Source organism: Solanum tuberosum, unplaced genomic scaffold (genome assembly GCF_000226075.1).
Source record: "Solanum tuberosum cultivar DM 1-3 516 R44 unplaced genomic scaffold, SolTub_3.0 scf00021, whole genome shotgun sequence".
Classification (NCBI taxonomy): Eukaryota; Viridiplantae; Streptophyta; class Magnoliopsida; order Solanales; family Solanaceae; genus Solanum; species Solanum tuberosum.
The window spans coordinates 2,705,023-2,726,471 of NW_006238947.1; the positions used below are offsets into that span (position 1 = coordinate 2,705,023).

General features: G+C 34.0%; 3 protein-coding genes across 8 annotated transcripts in view; 1 reads left to right on the forward strand and 2 right to left on the reverse strand.

The window, feature by feature from the left end:
- Window positions 1-3,790, reverse strand: part of LOC102593629 (polyadenylation and cleavage factor homolog 4) — a 9,242-nt gene extending 5,452 nt beyond the window's left edge. The window contains exons 1-3 of the mRNA XM_006341102.2: window positions 3,092-3,790; window positions 1,145-1,246; window positions 514-768 (exon numbers count right to left, since the gene is read on the reverse strand). Of these exons, the coding sequence (XP_006341164.1) occupies window positions 514-768; window positions 1,145-1,246; window positions 3,092-3,484 (750 nt within the window). The 5' untranslated portion in view covers window positions 3,485-3,790. The remainder of the gene's footprint in view (window positions 1-513; window positions 769-1,144; window positions 1,247-3,091) is intronic.
- A 3,306-nt stretch (window positions 3,791-7,096) lies between these two features.
- On the forward strand, window positions 7,097-13,215 carry LOC102593951 (heat stress transcription factor A-3). 6 transcript variants are annotated; one of them, XR_001472689.1, is made up of 3 exons: window positions 7,097-7,962; window positions 8,679-10,081; window positions 12,634-13,215. XR_001472689.1 is itself a non-coding variant. In XM_015306031.1 (2 exons), exons 1-2 carry the CDS (start codon window positions 7,522-7,524, stop codon window positions 9,741-9,743), a joined length of 1,506 nt encoding a protein of 501 aa, XP_015161517.1. In that variant the 5' UTR covers window positions 7,097-7,521; the 3' UTR covers window positions 9,744-13,215. The 6 variants fall into 6 exon arrangements, 1 of the variants encoding a protein (XP_015161517.1); XR_001472690.1 differs by having other exon boundaries at window positions 12,833-13,215; XR_001472691.1 differs by having other exon boundaries at window positions 12,838-13,215.
- Window positions 13,216-19,537: 6,322 nt separating this feature from the next.
- LOC102594945 (serine/threonine-protein kinase CTR1) overlaps window positions 19,538-21,449 on the reverse strand; it is an 18,014-nt gene continuing 16,102 nt past the window's right edge. Inside the window, exons 15-17 of the mRNA XM_006341107.2 lie at window positions 20,326-20,420; window positions 20,034-20,237; window positions 19,538-19,804 (exon numbers count right to left, since the gene is read on the reverse strand). Of these exons, the coding sequence (XP_006341169.1) occupies window positions 20,123-20,237; window positions 20,326-20,420 (210 nt within the window). The 3' untranslated portion in view covers window positions 19,538-19,804; window positions 20,034-20,122. The remainder of the gene's footprint in view (window positions 19,805-20,033; window positions 20,238-20,325; window positions 20,421-21,449) is intronic.

Genomic DNA, 21,449 nt, shown 5'->3' on the forward strand with positions numbered 1-21,449 from the left:
GTTGTTGTTGGGGGTGGGGGGGGTTGCACTATAACTAAAAATATTGATCAAGAATAATTGAAAAATATAAGTGTTCCTTCTCTGAAACATGCTTTTAGATGAAGCAGTAAGCAGTTCACGTCAGTTCAAGAGAAGGATTTCGGAAACCCAAGGCACTAACACTAATTCCTGAGAACCAGTTGACATGGCAGGTTGTGTCTTAACCCATTACATTGAGAATTCACCCATTACTGAGAAGTCTCTGATAGAGAGACCATTCAGGTTTTGTGGTATCCCCAAACCATGGCTAAGTTTAAAACGAAGGGCAGTATTGTATGTGTTTTGTATTGAGGGAACAACAATGCTTAAACCTCCAGCTATCAAAATCTCATTCAACAGCAGAGCAAGAACTGGGATAAACTCAGCATTTGAGATGATGAAAAGTTAGGGAAATGTGACTTAGTAGCAGCACCACCTAACGTGCTCAAGAAAATGTTTTCCAAGGAGAGCACCATAATGGCTACTCTCACTTACCTTGGTTGATTGCTGTAGACGTTGCCGTGCCTCCAGATATTTTGGATTTACATGAATGCTATGTGCAGGTCGCTGAGCCTGTGGATCAGGCCTAGATGTCCCTGATGATGAGCCATTGACACCGGTAGTAAATCCGAGCTCCTTCTCAATTAATTGCAGTTGTTGAGGGGGGAATACTCCTTTCCAAGTTCCAAAAAGGTGCCGCATCCCAGGATGTACTGAAGGTTCAACCTGTCTATAAGCTTTGCAGAAAACCTAAAACACACGAAAAAAAGATGATCAAGTATGTATTAGCTCGCAATAATGCAGCTATCTCCCTAAACTAGAAACATCAACCCAACTACAATTAATTACTCAAGGTAAGATAGGATTCATAGTGCTCGACATCATCATCCACTCAGATGGATGTCACATTCACAGGACACAGGAAAAACTGAGAAGAGTTCGTTATAGAGTTTTTTTACCAGGTAAAATGAGAAGATTTCATCAAAATGAATGGCAATGGTAACAACAGCTGAGCAAAGTATGTTACAGAGTTTCTTTTTCCTCTAGAAAAAAGTTAACAGATTAGAAAATGCAACGGTTGCAAGAATCATGATCACAACAAACTACATATAGATCCAAATCTGACCTCAGGTAGCCTGGTGGCAAAATACTTAATATAATCCCGCCCGATGTTCTTCACAATACTGTCCAAAAGATATAGAGATGGCAATTTTTGCTCAGTAGGAACCTGCGAATGATTTCCAGCTCTATTAAAATGAGTTTGTAAAATCCATTGACACTGACTGATGCAAACTGTATGCCAAGGGGACAAAGCAAAAAAAACGAAATTCCTAACGGGAAAAGAAATAGAGACAGAAACATTACTCAAAGCAGCAAAGCAAAGACTATAAGCACCATTATATCCGACATCTTTGCAAACCATGAGAGGACATGCAATACAGCTCTGGAGTACTTACTTAAACATTCAGCAGACAAACTGAATAGTAAACTGGGCCGTAGAAGTATCAACTAGAAATCATCTTTGGCAAAGCTAGAGAACAATTTCAAAATAGAATAAACCAGTTAAGGGAAGGGAGCTGTTAACATGGGAAGACCAAATCTGCCTGCAGCTCTGCACTGCACTCACTCATTTCACCTTCTCTTTATACAAGCAAAATTTATTCAACAAAATCTAGACAGAAATTTAGTTATACCTGTATCGCATCAATTGATATCATAAAAACAAATATAATCATGGACATCCTTCATTTTAGCACAGCAAAATTATATATTGTACAGATAACAAAACCACTTGGATTGAAGGATGGAAGACTTTCAAACAGATGTCTTTCCTTTATCCATTTAAACAAAAGCATCTGCAACTTCAATCAGAATTAATTTGGACTTAAAAGATGTTTCCTGTATGAATATCACAATTTACACAACATAGTCATAGAGTGAATGTGATTCTTTCTGTATCAACAACAACATACACGGTGTAATCCCACAAGTGGAGTCTAGATGATTCTTTCTCTATCATTTTGGAATTAATTGCAATTTGTTAATGTGAATCACAGGCATCCACTAGTTAAAGAAGCACAATCCAGACAAGTTACTTGAATCAAAAAGTTGCCAGACCTTCAATGTCTGATCCAAAAGCAAAGGCTCAAGATGAGTATATCCTAACTTTCAAAAATTGTGAAACTGCAGGAAGCAAGATTCTGTATAACAACACGTCTTGAAGACATGTCTTCTTTTTTTTCTGAAAAGGATTGAACTTGACATATCTTGCATACTAAATTTTGCAGAGAATACAACTAAATAACAGGATACATACTTCATCTGACAACAAATGCTAAATAGTGAACCTCGACGATGCTGAGTATCTGATTTACGCCAAAGACGTGAGCCCGACAAATCATAAGTATATGTAAGGTGCATGTTAATAAACTGCCTAGCAATAAAGGAATTGGATCATCCCTTCACCATTAAAGTTATAGCATAATCGGTGTTGGCCTTTTGGGAACCTAAAAGGAAATGTGAAATGAGTCTGTATTGGCCAGACATTAACCAGTCACATATAGCAACTGCACGAATCATTTTTTAATTAAAGAAATATGATACTTTTGAGATACATCCAGGAGAAAAGCTTAGAAATTGGAAGTTCAAGTACTTTTTTTTTCCCAACGGCTCACATATAATCATTCACATCAATGCTGTGGAAAAACTGTGACTGCACTTTGGAATTGTTTCACAACGCTATTCGGATAACTTTGAATGGAAAATTCTACCAGCTAAAGTTATAATCATGACATCTCCATCACCATAGCAAAGCAACTATATAATTTCATAAAGAGACCAAATTTGTTCCAAATCCACCAACTTTATCACTAACCAAGAAATCATTTACAGAATCTTTACTCTATTTTCAGCTACAACACTCATATTACACCAGCTGCACTAATCTAAAAAATTATAAATCTAACTTTACCTTCTTTATCAGATTTCACTTCTGTACAACAAGTAATAAAACACACTAAATTAAACAAAATCAACAACATTGACACAGTAGCATTTAAAACCGGAATATCACCTCAATAATGTTGTTGCAGATAGTAGCAGCAATTGCCTTGGCAGCTTGCAAATTCTCACCAGCAATAATAGTCAAGTTTGTAATTATCGGCTTCGAATTAAATGTCAGTTCAGCTAATGCCGTCTTATACTGACTCACTAGCTCCTGATGCTGTGTCTGCTGCTGCTGCTGTTGTTGTTGTTGAAAAGACCCGCGAATCGAATCACTGTTTTCCGAGTCTCCCCCTCTATCACTAGCTCGAATCCTCGAATTCCCAGCTCCCCGTTGAGGAATAAAGCTTCTCCCATTAGAACCTCGCTCAGTTCCAATTGGGGCTTCGATTAATCTTGGTTTCTTAGGTCCTGGCTCCAATCTTGATCTATCAAATGGTCTACGAGAACCCTCCATTTCCATCACTTTATCCAAACAATCATCAAAAAAAGAAGAGAAAAAAAAAACTAACCCTAAATTCGAACTATTTTACATCGGTTACATCCAAAATTGCTAAAAAAAAACGCAAAATCAAAACAAACAACAAAATCACTACTTATTACTAATTCCATGTAAATTTTAAGAACAACTCGAATCAATGGGACTAAATCTGATCTTTACCGATATAAACTGAAAGTTGTGAGCTTCAATTGGGGATTTTTTTTAGCTGTAAATTGGAATGGGAGATAGGGTTTTTGATTGATTTGGGAAAAAGTGTAGCTCATATATATACGGGTCGGGGCAAAAATTCGTTAATAAGGAGGATAGAGAAGAGAGAAAGGGACATATATGGGCCTTGTTGGAGCCCATGAGTTTAGTTGGGCTGTTTTTCTTGGATGTTTGTGAAGCCCAAAGTAAACAAATACTCGACGTACGCGACCCGTCAAGTTCGAACTGACATAGGTGAATCGGACCAACACCTATCAACCACCAATAAAGTGTCGCTTTGATTATGCAGTTTAATTAGCAGGTAGGTCGTCTTCCTATATTTGCAGGCCGGCAGGCCATACCCTAAAGAGGTCGAGGGTTGACATGACGCACACATGAGGCACGCGTAAAACAATTCATTTCATGTAACTACTTGTGAGCAATTTTTTTATTTCTTATTTTAGCTTTGTAATTATAATTTGAATTGCCTAGACAATTGGTTATATCGTATGCACTTTAGCTTAATTAACCTCGATTGTGATAAATATCATGAGATTATTAGTTACAAGTCAAAGATTGTCACATCTATTATAAATTATAAAATGTACAGCTTTGTCCATGATAAAAAATCAAATGACGAAAAAATGTGATAGTTTCAATAAAGTTTTGGGGCAATAAGTATGATTATGCGTAAGTTGAAGTTATGACATATTTATTGTCATAACGAATGAAGGTCTTTTGCGTTGTTTTGAATCAATATAAAGATTGAAAATTTTCATATGTATCATTATGTTCATTTTAGGTCCGCATCAAAAAATAATCTATGTCCAAATATTAAGAAGCTCAATAAACCAATTGAGTCAAGCGAGACATTAGTTACCTCATAACGAACTAGCATCGAACAGAATTTCGACATAACAACATCACCCTTGTTATAGATCTCATCCACACTCACCCTTCCCTTTAACCCTTACCCCTACCCCTCCCCAAACCCCATACCCTACTCTTATTTCCGTCGATCCTCATAATCTTATTTTAAAGATATAATTATTTTTAGGATAAAAATTCTTATTTGTATATAAAATATAAGAAATTGAGTAATATTTATTTAACAGTTTAGGGATGACATTTAGGATGAGATGGGGTAGACCAAGCCTTAATCCGTAAAGATTTTGATTCATATTATTCTGTCCTATTAAAAAAATTGTTTTGCCCTGTGCTACTCAGTTTGTTTAGTCTTTTTTTTTACATTTTCTTATTTGTCTAGTTTAAAATATTATACGAATACACCATTTTATGATATATCAATTCAGACTCGACAAGCATTAGGGATGACTCAGAAGATTTGCCTTGAAATTTTTATATTGAAGGTCTCAAGTAAAAAATTTCTTGTCTACAATAGTAGGGGTGGGGGCTCTTAAATCGAGTTTGTCACACAAAACTTATCTAGTATAATTTATCTCTTCTATATGATTTACAAGTTATTATACATTAGTGAAATTTATCTTGTGCAATAACATTATATTGTAATAACTCAAAAAATCATTATAATTACAAATAACAACATATATAATATATATATATTACAATTCCCCAAGAACCAAAGCACAAAAATCTAAAGGAGAATAAGAACTTACAAACACTTTTAATACAACAACATCAAAATAAATTATAATCAAAATAGAGTATCTTGAATGATGAACAAAATTTAAGATTAGGGGAGAGAGAATTGACCTCTAGAGTGGATTTTAGAGTCTGACAATATAAACAATGAAGAAAAATGTGTGTATATACATAACATATATAGGAATTTGTAAATTTGAAAGTAAATAATAAAATTACAAATTTGTCTTTATCTTTCCTTCCCAAATTTCTAAATAAGGGTAATTTGATATATGTATTTTTTTAAAATTTTAAATTTGAACATCAAAGTAATGGAAGTGAAATAGATTTTTTTTAAAATAAAATATTAATAAGACGACTACAATTGCTTTTATGATATGACTATTAAACTCGACAAATGGTACAATTACGATAAAGAACTGATATAAATAACTTTGTTAAAAAATTAAATGTGGATTGAATCATTCACGTGAATAATATGGTGGCATTACCAAAATTGGCAATAAATAAGGCGAGAAGACTATGCATGACATGAGCACTGAATAACGCCGATAATGGACATGATGACACGTTGGCAAGTTTTAAGGTCGGATCCAATGTGAGCAAGTCAAGGTGAACTAATGTCAGGACAAAGCTAAACAAAAGTTTGCCAAATTTGTGTACAATAGTCTGTGGTGGCGTGAATTTTGGTAACACATGCCGCACACATGAGACAATTTATTTCATGTAACTACTTGTGAGTAAAACTTTTTATTTCTAATTTTAACTTTGTAATTTGAATTTGAATTGTCTAGATAGTTGATTATATACTGTGCATTTTAGTTTTAATTCACTTGATTGAGATAAATATCGCTAAACTATTAATTGTAAGTCAAATACTGTCACATGTGACATGTATCATAAATGTGCAACTTTGGCCATGATAAAAAATCAAAGGGTAGAAAAATGTGAGAGTTTCAATAAAGTGTTAGGGGTGACAATCGACTTATGATTGTGCCAAAGTTGAAGTTGAAATTTTGACAAAGTTTATTTAAGTACATAAAAAAAAAATTACGTTATTTTGAATCAATATGAAAAATTAAATTTTTTCATGTGTATCATTGTATTCATTTGAGTTCCACATAAAAAAAAAAATCTAGATCCAAATATTAAGCAATATTGATGAACAACTAAACAAGTCAAGTCAAGTGAAACATTAATTGCCTTATAATAAGCTAACCTCGGACATAATTTCAACATAGCAAAATCACCCTATAACCACACTCACACTGTCCTCCAGCCCTTACACCCTACCCTTGACCACCATCTATATAATTTTAGGATAATATTTTTTATTTGTATATAAAATATAATAAGCTAAATAAAAAATATATATTTTCTTGAAAAACAACACAAGAGATTGTTTGATATGGAGATGGAAGAAGAAATAAAGTTATCTAAAAAAATTTTAAAAAATTCATGAGGTAAATTATTTCATTATATACCATAAACTAACTAATCAATTATTATACTATAAGGACTCTCAAAATTAACTAGCATATGATAAAATAATTTTATATTTTTTCGAAATTATTATCCCTCTTATGTTGTACCTAAAAAAGTGACCATTTTTGTCAATTACTCTTTAAAAAAATCCTCAACAAATGTTTTACTTAATGCAGAAGACAGACAGTGGCACCCCACAAAACTCCATTAATAAAATCTTCTTCTATTCAATATCTCCATTTCCATTGGACCAACTCACCACCATTGTTGAATTCAATTACTTAATTCTTAAACTTTGTCTCCAAAAAGTTACAAAAATTCTTCACAAAAATATCTGCTTTCTGTGTATAAATGGACCCCATTTCTTCTTCTTCCTCCTCCACAATATTTATATCCCCAGAAACAACCTGGTTGTTTCCTCATAAATCTTTTTCATTTTCCAGAAAACCATACAAGAATCAAAAAAAAAAAAATTAAAAAAATTAAAATGGAGCTTCAAGAGAAAAACTCCACCGACTTTACACAGTTGTTTTCAGGAGATATTTCTTGGTTTGTATGTCGGCGTTACCTATATAAACCTCCCTTAAACCCCCTCTTACCGACTTATTATCAAACACCCTTTTCGAAATTTTCAATCTTTTGATCCAAAAAAACTATAAAGTTTCAATCTTTGATCCATAAAACCACAAATCTCTTTGTATCATATGAACCCATTTGATAAAAAACAAGAATCTGATACTAATACAAAAAACCCCTTTTTGACTGAAATGGACTCTGAATTTGCTGCGTTTTCACCAATTTCACTCCCTTTTGCTGACCCATCTTCTCCTTTTATCAATTTTGGATCTTTTGCCACTCCTTTGAGCCAACAGCCTGTTGGAGAAGGAGGAGAAATTGAACAGCTAGCTGAGGAAGGAATGGGTGTGCCACACCCTATGGAGTGTTTACATGGGATACAAATTCCGCCATTTTTGTCAAAGACTTTTGATTTGGTTGAGGACCCTTTATTGGATTCGATTATTTCTTGGGGTAGAAATGGAGATAGCTTTGTAGTTTGGGATCCAGTGGAGTTTTCAAGATTGGTTCTTCCTAGGAATTTCAAGCACAGCAATTTCTCCAGCTTTGTTCGACAGCTTAATACATATGTGGGTATTAATTTTAGCACATTGGCCAAATTTTTTTGGCTAATGTGTTAACTCTTGTCTCTCTCTTTTTTGTGATTTTTTTTTCTTGTATGTAATTTCTGTTGTAGATTTTCATGTATCTTTATTTTTTTCCCCTCATTTTCTCTGTAGTTTATTTGCTCTTATGTTGTTGATGTACAGTAAAGATGATGTTTTAGGATGTAAATGTAAATAGATTTTTCGCGTTGTAAACAGTATAGGCTCCTGCGATTGTAAATGAACATTAGAGAACTGTTATTTCTTCTTGATAGTTTAATGTTTTTGGTACCTTGTGTAAATGATGTCATTGAGATCTTTAGTGGATATTAAAGTGGTTGGTTTGGAAAATGATTAAGAGGTGCGCTGTTCGTGATTTGGGCTTGTAGATAAAGCTCCCTGCATTGATGCATCTGCTGAGTTTGGGAGGTTCATCTAATGCTGCAGGTAGAATTCTAAGGTTCTGATTAAACAGAGTGTTTAAGCTTTGTAGTTTATATATGGTCTTACTTCAAAAGATCTACTAATTGTGTATTTCTAGTGTAATACAGCTCCTGGAACTCATGAAAATTTGACAGTTAGCATCTGGCTTTATGTAAAAATTTCATTTTGTTATATGAATAATGATTAATTCTCATGTTGTTGGTCTGATAGTTTCTACAATTTTTGTTTCTGAATTACTTTTGGGCAACTTTATTCAGGGATTTCGCAAAATCGATGCTGACAGGTGGGAGTTTGCGAATGAAGGATTCTTGAGAGGGAAGAGGCATTTGTTGAAGAACATACAGAGGCGAAAGTCACATCAGGCCGGAAGTTCTTCTGGATCATCTGCTGAAGCAGGGAAAGGTACTATGGATGAGATAGAGAAACTCAGGAACGAGAAGAGTTTGATGATGCAGGAAGTTGTTGAGTTGCAGCAGCAGCAGCGTGGGACGGTTCAACAAATGGAATCTGTTAATGAAAAGCTTCAGGCTGCAGAACAAAGACAGAAGCAGATGGTTTCATTCTTGGCCAAGGTGCTTCAGAATCCCACATTCTTGGCTCGTGTTCGGCAGATGAAGGAGCAAGGAGAAATTACTTGTCCAAGAACAATGAGGAAATTTGTTAAATATCAGCCACATGGTCCAGATGGAGTGGGGTCGTCTTCCATGGAAGGGCAGATAGTCAAGGTCAGGTCTGACTTTCAAGACCTTGCAGCATGCTTTGAGAGCCCAGACTTCAATCCAGTTGTGGATCAACAACTCCCAGAAACTGGTTTAGGAGCGGAAGCCATGCCTTTTGAAGGTGGTACTGTTGCATCTGAGGAACTGACAGTGGCACATGAACTTTTTAATTGTTCAGATCGGGAAATAGGAGGAGCTTCATTCTTTAACCCCGAAGGCTCTCATTTCAAAGGGAAGAATGTAGCTAGTCTTCAATTAGAAGTTATGCCTGAGTACTTTGCCTCTTTTCCAGAGGAGATGGGGAAGGAGAAAAACATTTCAGGATTTTCCTCACCAGCTATTGGAAGTATGGTGAAAGATGAGGAACTTTGGAGTATGGGTTTTGAAGCCAGTGCTGGCATGCCAAGTGCTGGCACCGAGTTATGGGATAGTCTTAGCAGCTATGTCCCAGACTTCGGTGTTAGCTCTGGTTTGTCAGATTTGTGGGATATAGATCCCTTGCAGGCAGCTGGAAGTTCTGGGGTTGATAAGTGGCCAGCTGATGGGTCTCCTTTTGGTCAGTCTGAAAGCCATGCCAACCAGCCCAAGAATGATAGTTTTTAGGAAAGAGTACCCTTGGCCTTCAGTGTGCCATTGGGATACTAGCCATCATTTAGTTGATGGGACATAATATTGAATGAGTGATTATAAATATTTTAGTTGATAATTACTTTCGACTGGTTCTTCTGTTCTATTCCCGTCTCCTTGGTCTGCTATTTCTTTGCTAATTGTGCTGAACTGTGAATATTTGATGGCATAAATTGTAGATATATCCTGCTAACATATACTCTTTTAAGTTGTGAAATCTGCAGGTTTGCAGCACTGAAGGCGAGTATGGGACTTCTTTTGAGAAATTGGGACTAGAATGAGTGTATGACATTGCTCGCTCAAGCTTTTTCCAGGTAAGGAGATCTTGTGGTGACTTATCATATGATTGCTTGATGAATTATTACTTTACCAGAATTCTTTGAGATGAAGCTGAATAACATGCACAGAATGTGTACAATTTTGATTGTTACCTTGGGCATGATTTAATCTCAAAAGCTAGCTCATGAGGGGAGTATTCTCCAAGACTGCAACCGATTTCCTCAACCAACGTGGAGATAGTATAAGAGTCAGACCTATTTCGATTCTTGGTTTATCCGATGTTAGACCTCATTTGTACTGTTCACACTTTAAATGTCCCGGTATGGGCAATGCTGGGAGGGGGGAGGGATGCTAAAAGTCCCACATTGGTAGTGAGATAGTTAACTAGTCTCCTTGTCTATGTTGCTTGGCCTCTCCAAAAATGTTGCCGCACTCGTGTCGGATCCTCCACAAAAGTACTATTTTTGGAGTATCCGACCCACACCCATAGATATCTTTGAAGAGTCCGAGCAAAATAGCTCCTTGTATGGTCTTGGGCAATCCTCACCTCATGAGCTAGCTTTTGAGGGTTGAGTTAGGGCCCGAGGTCCATTTTCTTAATATGGTATCAGACTTGAACTTTGATAAGCCAATTTGTACAATAATCTTCTTTCTATCTACTGTAATGCTCTGGGCTTTCTCTCAGCTTGGTCTATGGACTCTGAGCTTCTTCTCTCTCAATTCAGCTCATCGAGGCACAAACTTTGATCTAGACCCACTTTTTAGCCATTTGAGCCTACTCTCCTCATTTCCAGGCCCATTCTTCAGCCAGTTGAGACTGATCTTTGTCTCTCTATATCATGTCTACTCTTCAATGTGCTAAAAAAAAGGATTTTGAATCCACGTGTAGACTCAAAAACTCAGTTACATGTGCAGGAGGGTGTTAGAGCACTCGTCTCTCATCGAGTGCGTAAAAGTTTTCAAAAGGTTTTATAATGTACGGGGCCACTGCACTCATTATCTTTAAGTTTCTGAATTGGATGCTCTGGTTATTTGATTCTTATGTTAGTGCACTAGCTTTTTGTATGTTGACTTGCCAAGCTCCGCTGGTTGCTGAAGTTAATCTTTCTCAGAGTGAAATGAGAAAAAAAGAAGGTGAATTAGCATAACTCCTTCAGGCTTCCTCTTCCTCTTCCTCCCCATTTTTCAACCATAAACCTACTGAAGAACACTTTAGGGGACTCTGCTCATACGTTCTTAGGTAGTTTAATATAGAAATATAAGAAAGACGAGGTGGAGGAACGGAAGACTCTAGCAGTGTTGGTAGAGTCAATGAATTTATTTCCTTAAGATGCTGCTACAGGAAGTGCTGGGGGTAGGGGTGGGGGGATTTATTCCTGATGTCCGGCATAACTTTTGAGCCGTTGAATGGAGTCTGAAACAAAATAAACAAATTTCACATCGTCTGCGCTGTTTATCAGATTCAGCAGGATCTGATTATTTTCTGATCATCTGGAAGATGATTTCGTGCTTTGTGACATCAGTTTGATAAGTTACTCCATCTAAACAATAGTGCTTGTTCATGGGTATTTCATCATTCTAAGGATGTATGGAAGCCAAAACAAATCTGACTGTTTCAACGGAAGAAAAGGAGAATGATAAAAAACACCCTCAAGCAAGACGTCGCATTCTAGTACATTGAGAGCAAAATCTGCGACAAGAGTTAGGGTTGACGGGTTGACCATGATCTCTGCTATGATAGCTTCAGGGGATGTTTGCATTGATAAGACTTCAGAGTTTCTTCTGTTAAAAAGAGTGGTCCCATGACTATGGGGCGGGAGTGACCAGTGGGCATTTAATCCTGAAACAAAAGTACAGTGGGAAGTTGGCGACGCTTATGCCTGAGCGACAAGATCTCCCTCCTTGACAAATTCTCCGTAGCCGTCAGAGAATAGGCAATGAGTGCAACACTTGGAGATAGTATTTCCTGAAATTAGTCTTGGTGGATACCATGGTCACCATGGTTATCAAAAAAGAAAAGAAAAGTGAGCCTCTTTTGAGATCGTGAATTTTTTCTTGAAGAATGGCTGAGGACAATTTTCAAGCTAAAAAGAGACCAAGGTATCACACGCTTCTTTACAAGTTTCACATACAAAGTTTAGGTGAGAATCAAGAACTATTGGCGAAAAGGTAACATTTATGATTTATCCAACTTAGTGAAATAGTATCATATTGGATCCGTAAATGACATTCTTCATGTGTAGTGAGTGGGCAAGGTATTGAACCTCAACCAACAAAAGAAGGTTCTGACTTGTCTCCAAGTTAGGTAATTCAGATAGTTTCTTTAGGTATGGAACCTTGAGGTTATAGACTGGGGGATTTGGAAGTCCAAGGGGGGACTAAGAGGGAGTGAGTCGCGTGGTGTAGGAGAAAGATGAAGTCATGGCTCTTATACCAAGTTGGTTCGAGTAAATGATTTTCCAAGCTAATTAATCAACCAAGCATTACATGTATCTCTTCCTATATTATTATCTGCTTTTCCTCGTTCAAATCATTAGTTCAAAAAACCAGAGTTAATGTTATGACTCACAACGCCCATCCCTTTCAGGGACACGTTAAAGGCAACATCTTTTGCTGATCAATTGAAAAATTGTGAATATTCAGTATCGTTGGGCTGATGTCAAACAATCCTATCTGTGTCATGTCGAGTAGGTTGACCTTTAGAAGTGTTTGATGCTTAAATAGCTTTACACAAACAGTGTTCACATTTTTGAACCCTTAAATTTTGTGTTGAACTTCTCTTTCAGGGCAGTCGATTCTTTTGTAATTGCTTGCTTGGATCCTGTACCCTCAACCAAACCAGTTTTCTTGTGGAGCCTCTGCCTAGGTAAGCAATGATGTATATCAGAAACAGCAGGCAAAGTCCTGCTCAGGGCTTTGGTCAAGTGGCAAAGGTTGAGGGGAGTTCGAGCCTTGCATCATGCGAACTAAGCCTGATATTTAAGTGGAGATTGCGGTTGATTCTAAGGGTTGGGCCCAGACCGATTTATCGGTCATCAAGAAAAAGATCCTGCTCAATTATTTGATTTCTCTTTGCTTATTTGTATATTTCTAAATGTGTAGGATGTTCATCAGGAGCAATCTGATTATATTTTGTGTCATGTAATAATTGATGGGTTATCCTGGCAAACCATTTGAGAAGTATCCCCTGGCTTGTATTGTGATATTGATGGGGGTTCAACATGTAGAGTAACAGTAAAACTAAATTATATGTTCTTGCAAGCATTTTGTGATACTTGTGGGGAAAAAATGGTCATCAGGGAAAGGTGATTAGACACGATATGACTAACCTAGAGCTTACCATGGATATGATTCCTTATTAAGAGGATATTGGGATTGAACATTAGTAGGTAGTCCAACATTGTTTAGTTTCCTTAATAGTATTGTTAATATTATTCTCCTAATTTCGTATTCTAGGATTTTATCATTATATGTTTCCTTTTATTTTTGTTACCATATTATTTGTTGTTCATACGATTCTCCTCTTTTTTTTAGCATGTGTTTCTTTACTACTGTTTGTTTTGATACTTTGCTTTTGATATGCTTGACTTATCTCGATGGTCTATCGGAAATAACTTCTCTACCTTCATAAGGTAGGAGTAAGACTGCGTACAAATCACCCTCTAAACTTCACATGTTTTTTTGTTGCGGAAAAATGCTAAAAATACGAGTGCATTCGCCATTCAGCATCATCCCAAAAGGGTCAAGTTGATTGAGAGAAAACTGAGTTTGTCAGTGTAGTCTTGGTGATAAAATTGGAGTCTGTTTTGGGGTCTGCTGAAAGTCCCCACATTGGGATAAAATTCTCCCTAACAAAGATGACTTCGTACCTAGAGGGGACTCGAAGTCATACATACGGCGGTGTTATATTTTATGCGGCAAATTTTATAAACTAGTACATGCGGAAAACCCTCCTTTTGTTTTAAATAATATATCTAGGATAACGACGGTTGAGAAGTATTATCTTTTGGACTCTCAGTTCCTCACGATCCATTATAGGGGTATCTTTCACTATCGACTTGAATAATGGAAAGATCTGTACTAGTTATACATTTTGTGGAAAATCGTCATCCATGAAACTTAGATACCCATGGCTCGATTCACCATGTCAAAACGATCAGACTCCTTCTACATAACATACTAGTATACGTACCAGCGCGTTGCGCAACTATATATGAATTTATGATTAATTTAATTTCATGAATCATCAATTAGTTGAAATATTTTACATATTTGTCCTTTATTATTTTTATGTTGTATTGATATATTAATATATTTTTCATATTAACAATTTATTAGTTAAGAATATTTCACAAGAAAGGTAAAATATCGTAAGACTAAATGACATGTTAATATATTTTGCATATATTTTTTTCAAATTCAAAAGATTCAAAATATTCTTTACATTCTAAAATTTGTGTCAAACGAATAATAGAAAAGTAATTTAAAATAGAGTCAATATAAAATAATGTCATATAATAATAGAGACATGTTCATGATATATACATTTTTTTATTAATCATTGAAAATAATTAATCACAAATACTGAATAAGTTACTTTTAAACTTTCGAAAAAGAAAATAATAATTTAATTTTTTATCAATGATTATCTATCGAAGAACTTATCAATTTTTCTAGTATTCTATTATAGTAATTATTGCGTAAATTCCTTTAATGACTATTATAAAATTTATCATAATTTTTAGTACTTATTATTTTAATACAACGTGTAATCTTTTTCTTCAAATTGTTATTTTGTTTAATCATAAAAAATAGTACTTACAACAATTTCTGTTTTTATTAACTTAAATATATTTCAATACAACGTATAATATTTACTTACTATATTCTTCCCGTGTTCTTTTCTTTAGTCATATATCAATAATACATACAACAATTTAATATTTTATTAACACAAATACCTTTAGTAATAATTCTTCTAATGTTCTATTAATAATAATGATTGAAATTATTTATGATTACTATTAAAGTTTCTACATAATTGAGATAAAAATTGAGATTACGTACAAATAAAAATATTTTTGAACAAATAAAATAATTACATGAACTATTAGAGAGTACCTTCTAGTTATATAATTATCTTACAATTATGATAAAGTCAGAAAAGTGTAACTATCTTCAAAAAACTATAAAATATTAAAATTCAAAATTTGAACTTTTAATTAGTCAGTCTCAATTATAGTAAAAATTACAAATATTTTTATAATTTTAAAATAACTAACTTATCTATTTTAAAAATAATTTATAATCCCTAATTAACTATTTAAAAATTTATATAAATTCTATATTTTTTAAAAATGTATGAATTCCACGTTATAAAAAAAATAATCTTAATTTTGAATTCGCTTTGATATAATATTTTGAAACACGTTACTATTTGTCTTGATCTCAAATACAATGGTGCATATTCTCTTATTAATTAAATGGTAGTTTCTAATTAACTAAATGGCCTATTATTTATTTCAATATTGACAAAATAATTTCAAATTCTCTACTATCTTGTAATATAAGAAGTCTTTTTTGTATATTTAATTTTTAGAATAGTTGTGTATTCTATAGGTTTGAAAGTTCTAAATTCCAAAGACAAACCTTTAATTTTAAGTATAGTAACAATTAAAAAAATATATATTTTAAATAAAATTTAACTGAACAAATGAACAAATTTTTGTTCATATTTTAATATTCTATCACTCACAAGTATATTACTAAAAAGCTATAAGAAAGTGGAATAATATGCATAAATCATGATATTCTACATTCATCGATACATTATATTAATAATTCCATAGCAATTAAGATATTCAATTGCACATATTTAGCATTTTAAAAATGTGAATATATCACCAATAATCCAACATTCAAAAACATGTTAGGGTAAATGATTGAGTAAAAATTAACAGAAAATGAAAAAAAAAATGTATTAGAATAACTTCACTAAAATTAAATTTAAAAAATAACGTACAATCTAAAGAATAAATTAATCGCCATAAAAATATCAAAGATTACAAATGTAAATAAATAAACATATAAAACTTATTTGATTTAAAAAATTTAAGTACATAATATCACAAAAAAAAATCAAATTGAATGAAATAAACTAAAAAGTCACAATAAGACATTATACTTATCAATATCATTATTTGCAGAGGATTTTCAGTTTGATAAATATTGTTCTTCTTTTTCTTGGACTTTCACTTTTTTATTTGCAAATATATTCAAATTTTCTTCGGCTAGCCATCAAATAATCTATCTATTCACTCCATAAAAAAAATGAAGATAAGAAGAATGAAACTAATTTAACAAACAACATTATACATTTGAAAAAGAATAGATTCATGGTTCAATCATCTGATTTAAAGAATTTATGTACAAAATATGACAAAAACAAATCAGATTGAATGAAATAAACTGGAAAAAAAAAAAGACATTATAGATCTAACAATATCATCATTTGCAGAGGATTTTCACTTTTGATAAATATTGTTCTTCTTTTCTTGAACTTCTACTATTTTATTTGCAAATATATTCAAATTTTATTCGGCTAGCCATAAAAATAATTTTACCTATTCACCAAATAAAAAGAATGAAGATAAAAAGAATAGAAATAATATAACAGACAACATTACACATTTGAAGAAGAATACATCCATAATTCAATAATAAACACATGTTAGTATAAATGACAGAATAAAAAATTATTCGATTAGCTACACTAAAATTAAATTAAAAAATAACATACAATTAAAAATAAAATTAATCAAATTTTAATTCATACTCTAATGATTTATCACCCACAAATCTATTATTAAAATAAAAATCTATAAGAAAGTGAGGTAACAAGCATAACTATGATAATAAATTATAGGGAAAAGGGACGGATTTACCCCCAAACTTTAATAAATGGTACGTATATGCCCTCCGTTATACTTAGCGTCAACATAAGTCCCTGCCGTCCAATTATAGGTACACATATACCCCTCTCACTAACGGACCCCTAATTTCTTACACGTGTCTTAATCCTATTGAACTATCCGTTTGACCCTTTTTTTTAACCCCATAATCCAACTATCTGCCCCATAACCCAATACCCACCCAATTTCCTCTAAAATGAATCCTAATTAAAACACCCAAATTAACACACCAAAATCGATCCCTTTTCCCTAGTCGGAGGTCCCCGCTTATCTCACACACCAAAGCAATGGCAAGGCTGGCTGTTGGAGAAGCACTCACAAATCTTGTTTGGGCGAAAGTTACATCTCTTTCTGATGTTAAAGCAAGTGGGAATTGGATGTATGCTGCAAAAATTAGATGGTGAAGGAGCTGCAATGTATGATGCTGTTGTTGCTCTTTCTGAAGCTATGATTGAACTTGCCAAATTGGACTTCTTTGGAAACCTGCGAACAGCACACACATTAATTTCTGGAATGCCTTTTGGATTCGACCAAATACCCCTCTTAAATCATCATCATCTTATCACAGCAGTCAATAAATTTACCTCTGAGTAAATCATCATCTACTTATCAGTTCAATATCAGTTCGACGAAGACGAGGTGCAGTCACAGCAAGCAAAGCACGATTTTTAGTGGGTATTGGGTTATGGGGCAGATAGTTGGGTTATGGGTTAAAAAAAAAGGGTCAAACAGGTAGTTCAATAGGATTAAGACACGTGTAAGAAATTAGGGGTCCATTAGTGAGAGGGGTATATGTGTACCTATAATTGGACGGCGGGGGCTTATGTGGACGCAAAGTATAACGGAGGGCATATACGTACCATTTATTAAAGTTCGGGGGTAAATCCGTCCCTTTTCCCTAAATTATATTACACATTTATCTATACTATTATATTAATGATTCCATAACAACGATTTTTAAATGCATATATTTAACATTTTAATAAATGTGAAGATATGACAAATAATTCAATAATATAAATGATTGAATAGAAAAAATTAACAGAAAATGATAACATAAAAAATATTAGAATAACTTCACTTAATAAAAAATAACACAATCGTAAAAAAAAAAAAATTAATCACAGCAAAAATCATCAAAGATTACAAATGTAAATAAAAAAAGAACATAGAAAACTAATTCGACCTAAAGAATTTAAGTACAATATATGATAGAAACAAATCAAATTGAATGAAATGAACCAAAAAAATTCACAAAAAGACATTATAGATCTAACAATATCATCATTTGCAGAAGATTTCCATTTTGATAAATATTGTTCTTCTTCTTCTTGGACTTTCACTTTGTTATTTGCAAGTATATTCAAACTTTTTTCTTCGGTTAACCGACAAATAATCTACTTATTCGCTCCATAAAAAGATGAAGATAGGAAGAATGGAAAGAATTCAACAAATAATACTACACATTTGAAGAAGAATATTTATTTTATTTTTTCTTTGTTACATTTTCTATTACTATAACCTATTTTAACATTTTTTACTCTTTTGTCCGTTGGTATTTTATTTTTATTTTTTTGTATTTTAAATAGTTTGTTTAAAATTTATTTATTTCTATTTTATTTTTGTGGTGTTGACATGTGTCATTCTAATTTTAATTATTGACATGTGTCTATATTTATTTATTTAATTATTAATTATTAATTATTTAAAATACTAAAAATTTGTGGTGTTGACATGTGTAATTGTTTCTTCTCCTTTTATATATAGATAGATGTGAGCGCTATGTGGAGAAAAGGCCCAAAATAGTCCTTCATCTTTGGGTTAAGACTCAAAGTCATCCTTGAGTTTTCACGACGATTTCACGTGCAATAGTACAAATTTTTCTTTTCTTGCAATGTCATATGTTAAAATGTTCTTAGTTTAGTTACAGTAATATTTATACTGAATAGAATAAGATGTTCTTCTTCTCACCTTCTCTCACATAGAGTAATTATTTTTACTAAATATATAAAAGATGATGGGACATTCCTTACATAAAATTATGATCAAAATTAATGTTAAAAAATAAGCAAAAGTTTAGGGGAGGACCAAAAGTGCACCAACATTGCAAACATGAGGGACTATTAGTGCTCCATGTGAAAACTCAAGGATGACTTTGAGTCTTAACCTAAAGATGAGGGACTATTTTGGGCCTTCTCTCCCTTATGTGGGACTATTTGATAGTCTTTTCAAAGGAGAGAACATGACCACATTGTAAAACACTAGATTTGAGTTAACAATCAGTAATCCACATTATTAAGCAACAAGGGATCTTGAGATAACAGAACATAAGTTTGTCTATGTTCTTTGAGTACTTGTGTTCTCCCATAACTAAAAAGTGTAGCATGCCGAATCTAACTGGGGTTTTGTGTTGGCGGAGGGAACTGGATCGGAAAAAAGTGGGATTCTAGTTGTAAGATATCTAATGGGACCAGGAGGACACAACATATGAGAAAGAAGCTACATGCATCTGAAAGCACATACTCTCAAAGACGTGATACAAACTGTGCATTCCTATAAGACAACTTCCCATTATAAATTCTTATACATACAAAATATTTTCTTGATAGAAAATTAAAGAACTGTTATTTGCTGGCATTAACAAAATCATATGGCTAAACATTATTTCCATGAGGAAACGTACAAGTCAATTGCAAATGGTCTTCTGGGAGAAATGACAGCTTGAATTTGTGAAGAAAAAAACGGCTCTAGACGGGCATTCTGAACTAATATGTACGGAACAAAAGCCTGCAAAAACACACATTAAAGGTTGTTACAAGCTCACATACTATCAAAAGAAAGCTAAGAGGTGAACCCTCTCCACATCTCCCAAGTTGAAGTCAGAAAGTCGATACAATCACCAACACTTGCAACTTCTAATTGCAGTGTTGCCGACTTAAGTTGGAGTAATATGTGCACATCAGGACAGATGTAAAATTTTAGCAGAATGAAGAGAGAGACTTCAGGATACACGAACCTGAAGTAAACAAAGATTTTGTTCCTCCCAGAAGACGATTAACAAAGAATGCCAAATATGTGCAGAAATCATACATCTATTACACGCATTCACGCAAGCAACTGCGTGTCTGTACGGCCTGGTTGAGGAGGTGTTACAGGAGGTTTAATTAGTGGTCTCAGCATATCCATGATTGCAGCAAAGGAGGGACGTTTCCATGGTTCTCTGCAACATTACCAAAAGTTACTTCAAGAGCACATCAAAGCAAACCAAAAGCCATGTGACTGAACTATCGAAGAACATAGCAACATACTTGGCCCAGCAGGCCTCAATAATGCTTGCCACTTGTGGAGTCAAGTCACGTGGAATGTCGAGTCTTTTCCCCTTAAAGCCCACAGCTGCTACAACCTACAGGTTTAGATGCATTTAACTAATACAGAATTCACAAGAATCAATATAACAGCTGCTACAACCTACAGGTTTAGATGCATTTAACCAATACAGAATTCACAAGAATCGATATAACACCCCCTCTTATCTCATCTCTTAACAAGGAACGTACCAATAAAGATAGCAATGCATATGTTCCATTTTAAAATATAGCCAAGATGCAATGCAAGTGCCAAATAGTGTTGCAAATAATCAGCATATCCAAGTTGTCTTTCTAAAATTAAATCAATGTTTTCAATCAGAGGTATCATAAAGTTGTTACCACCTAGATACCAAGACACAAGATTGAGTGCCCTTCCTGATTTTTAATCAAAGAGAAATATCAGAAATTCAGAAATCATAAGAGAGAACTTATAGAAATATCTTCCATGCGATTGATATCGTTTTATCCACATTTCTTAATTGACTGTATCTTCGTCAGAGAAAGATCTTTGACAGCAGGTAGCTATAAAGAAGCTGATATGAGAATACTAATCAAAGCATGAAGCATCCTTATACCATCTCCATTCAATGCCCAATGAATGACTAGCTCTCTCCCTAAACCAAATGGAGAAGAGAGGTATATAAAATGAGGAATAAATGACTCTTCAGACAATTGTTGAAGCAAATTGGATTATTCTCCATCCCCTGGTATGAGTCATACCAGACACAAACAGAAACAAAAATGACTTCAGTCAATTCCTGACACAAAATTGAATGGCTCCAGACATAGCCCAGTATCCAGTCTTTAAACTAAAGTTCCTGCATTTGCTTTTCCAGTGAACAGTGGTCAGTATTCCGTGGAAGAGCCATTTTAGACACGAGGAATAAAATGACTTCTTATGTAACTAATGTCACTGGTAAAAGCCTTCCCACAACAATTCATTGGCCCATTCCAATAGATAGCTTTAGGTCATTTCACCTATACACGGTTATTCCTCTGGATTGCTAACACAAACATCAGAATGTCTACCTTAAAATCCTCCCCCACCCCCCCACCCCCCCACC

Excerpts from the sequence above, each read along its gene's own strand:
- LOC102593951 (XM_015306031.1), top strand. The coding sequence starts at position 7,522 with ATGAACCCATTTGATAAAAAACAAGAATCTGATACTAATACAAAAAAC. Across the intron at positions 7,963-8,678 it reads TTCGACAGCTTAATACATAT|GGATTTCGCAAAATCGATGC; the intron begins GTGGGTATTAAT and ends AACTTTATTCAG.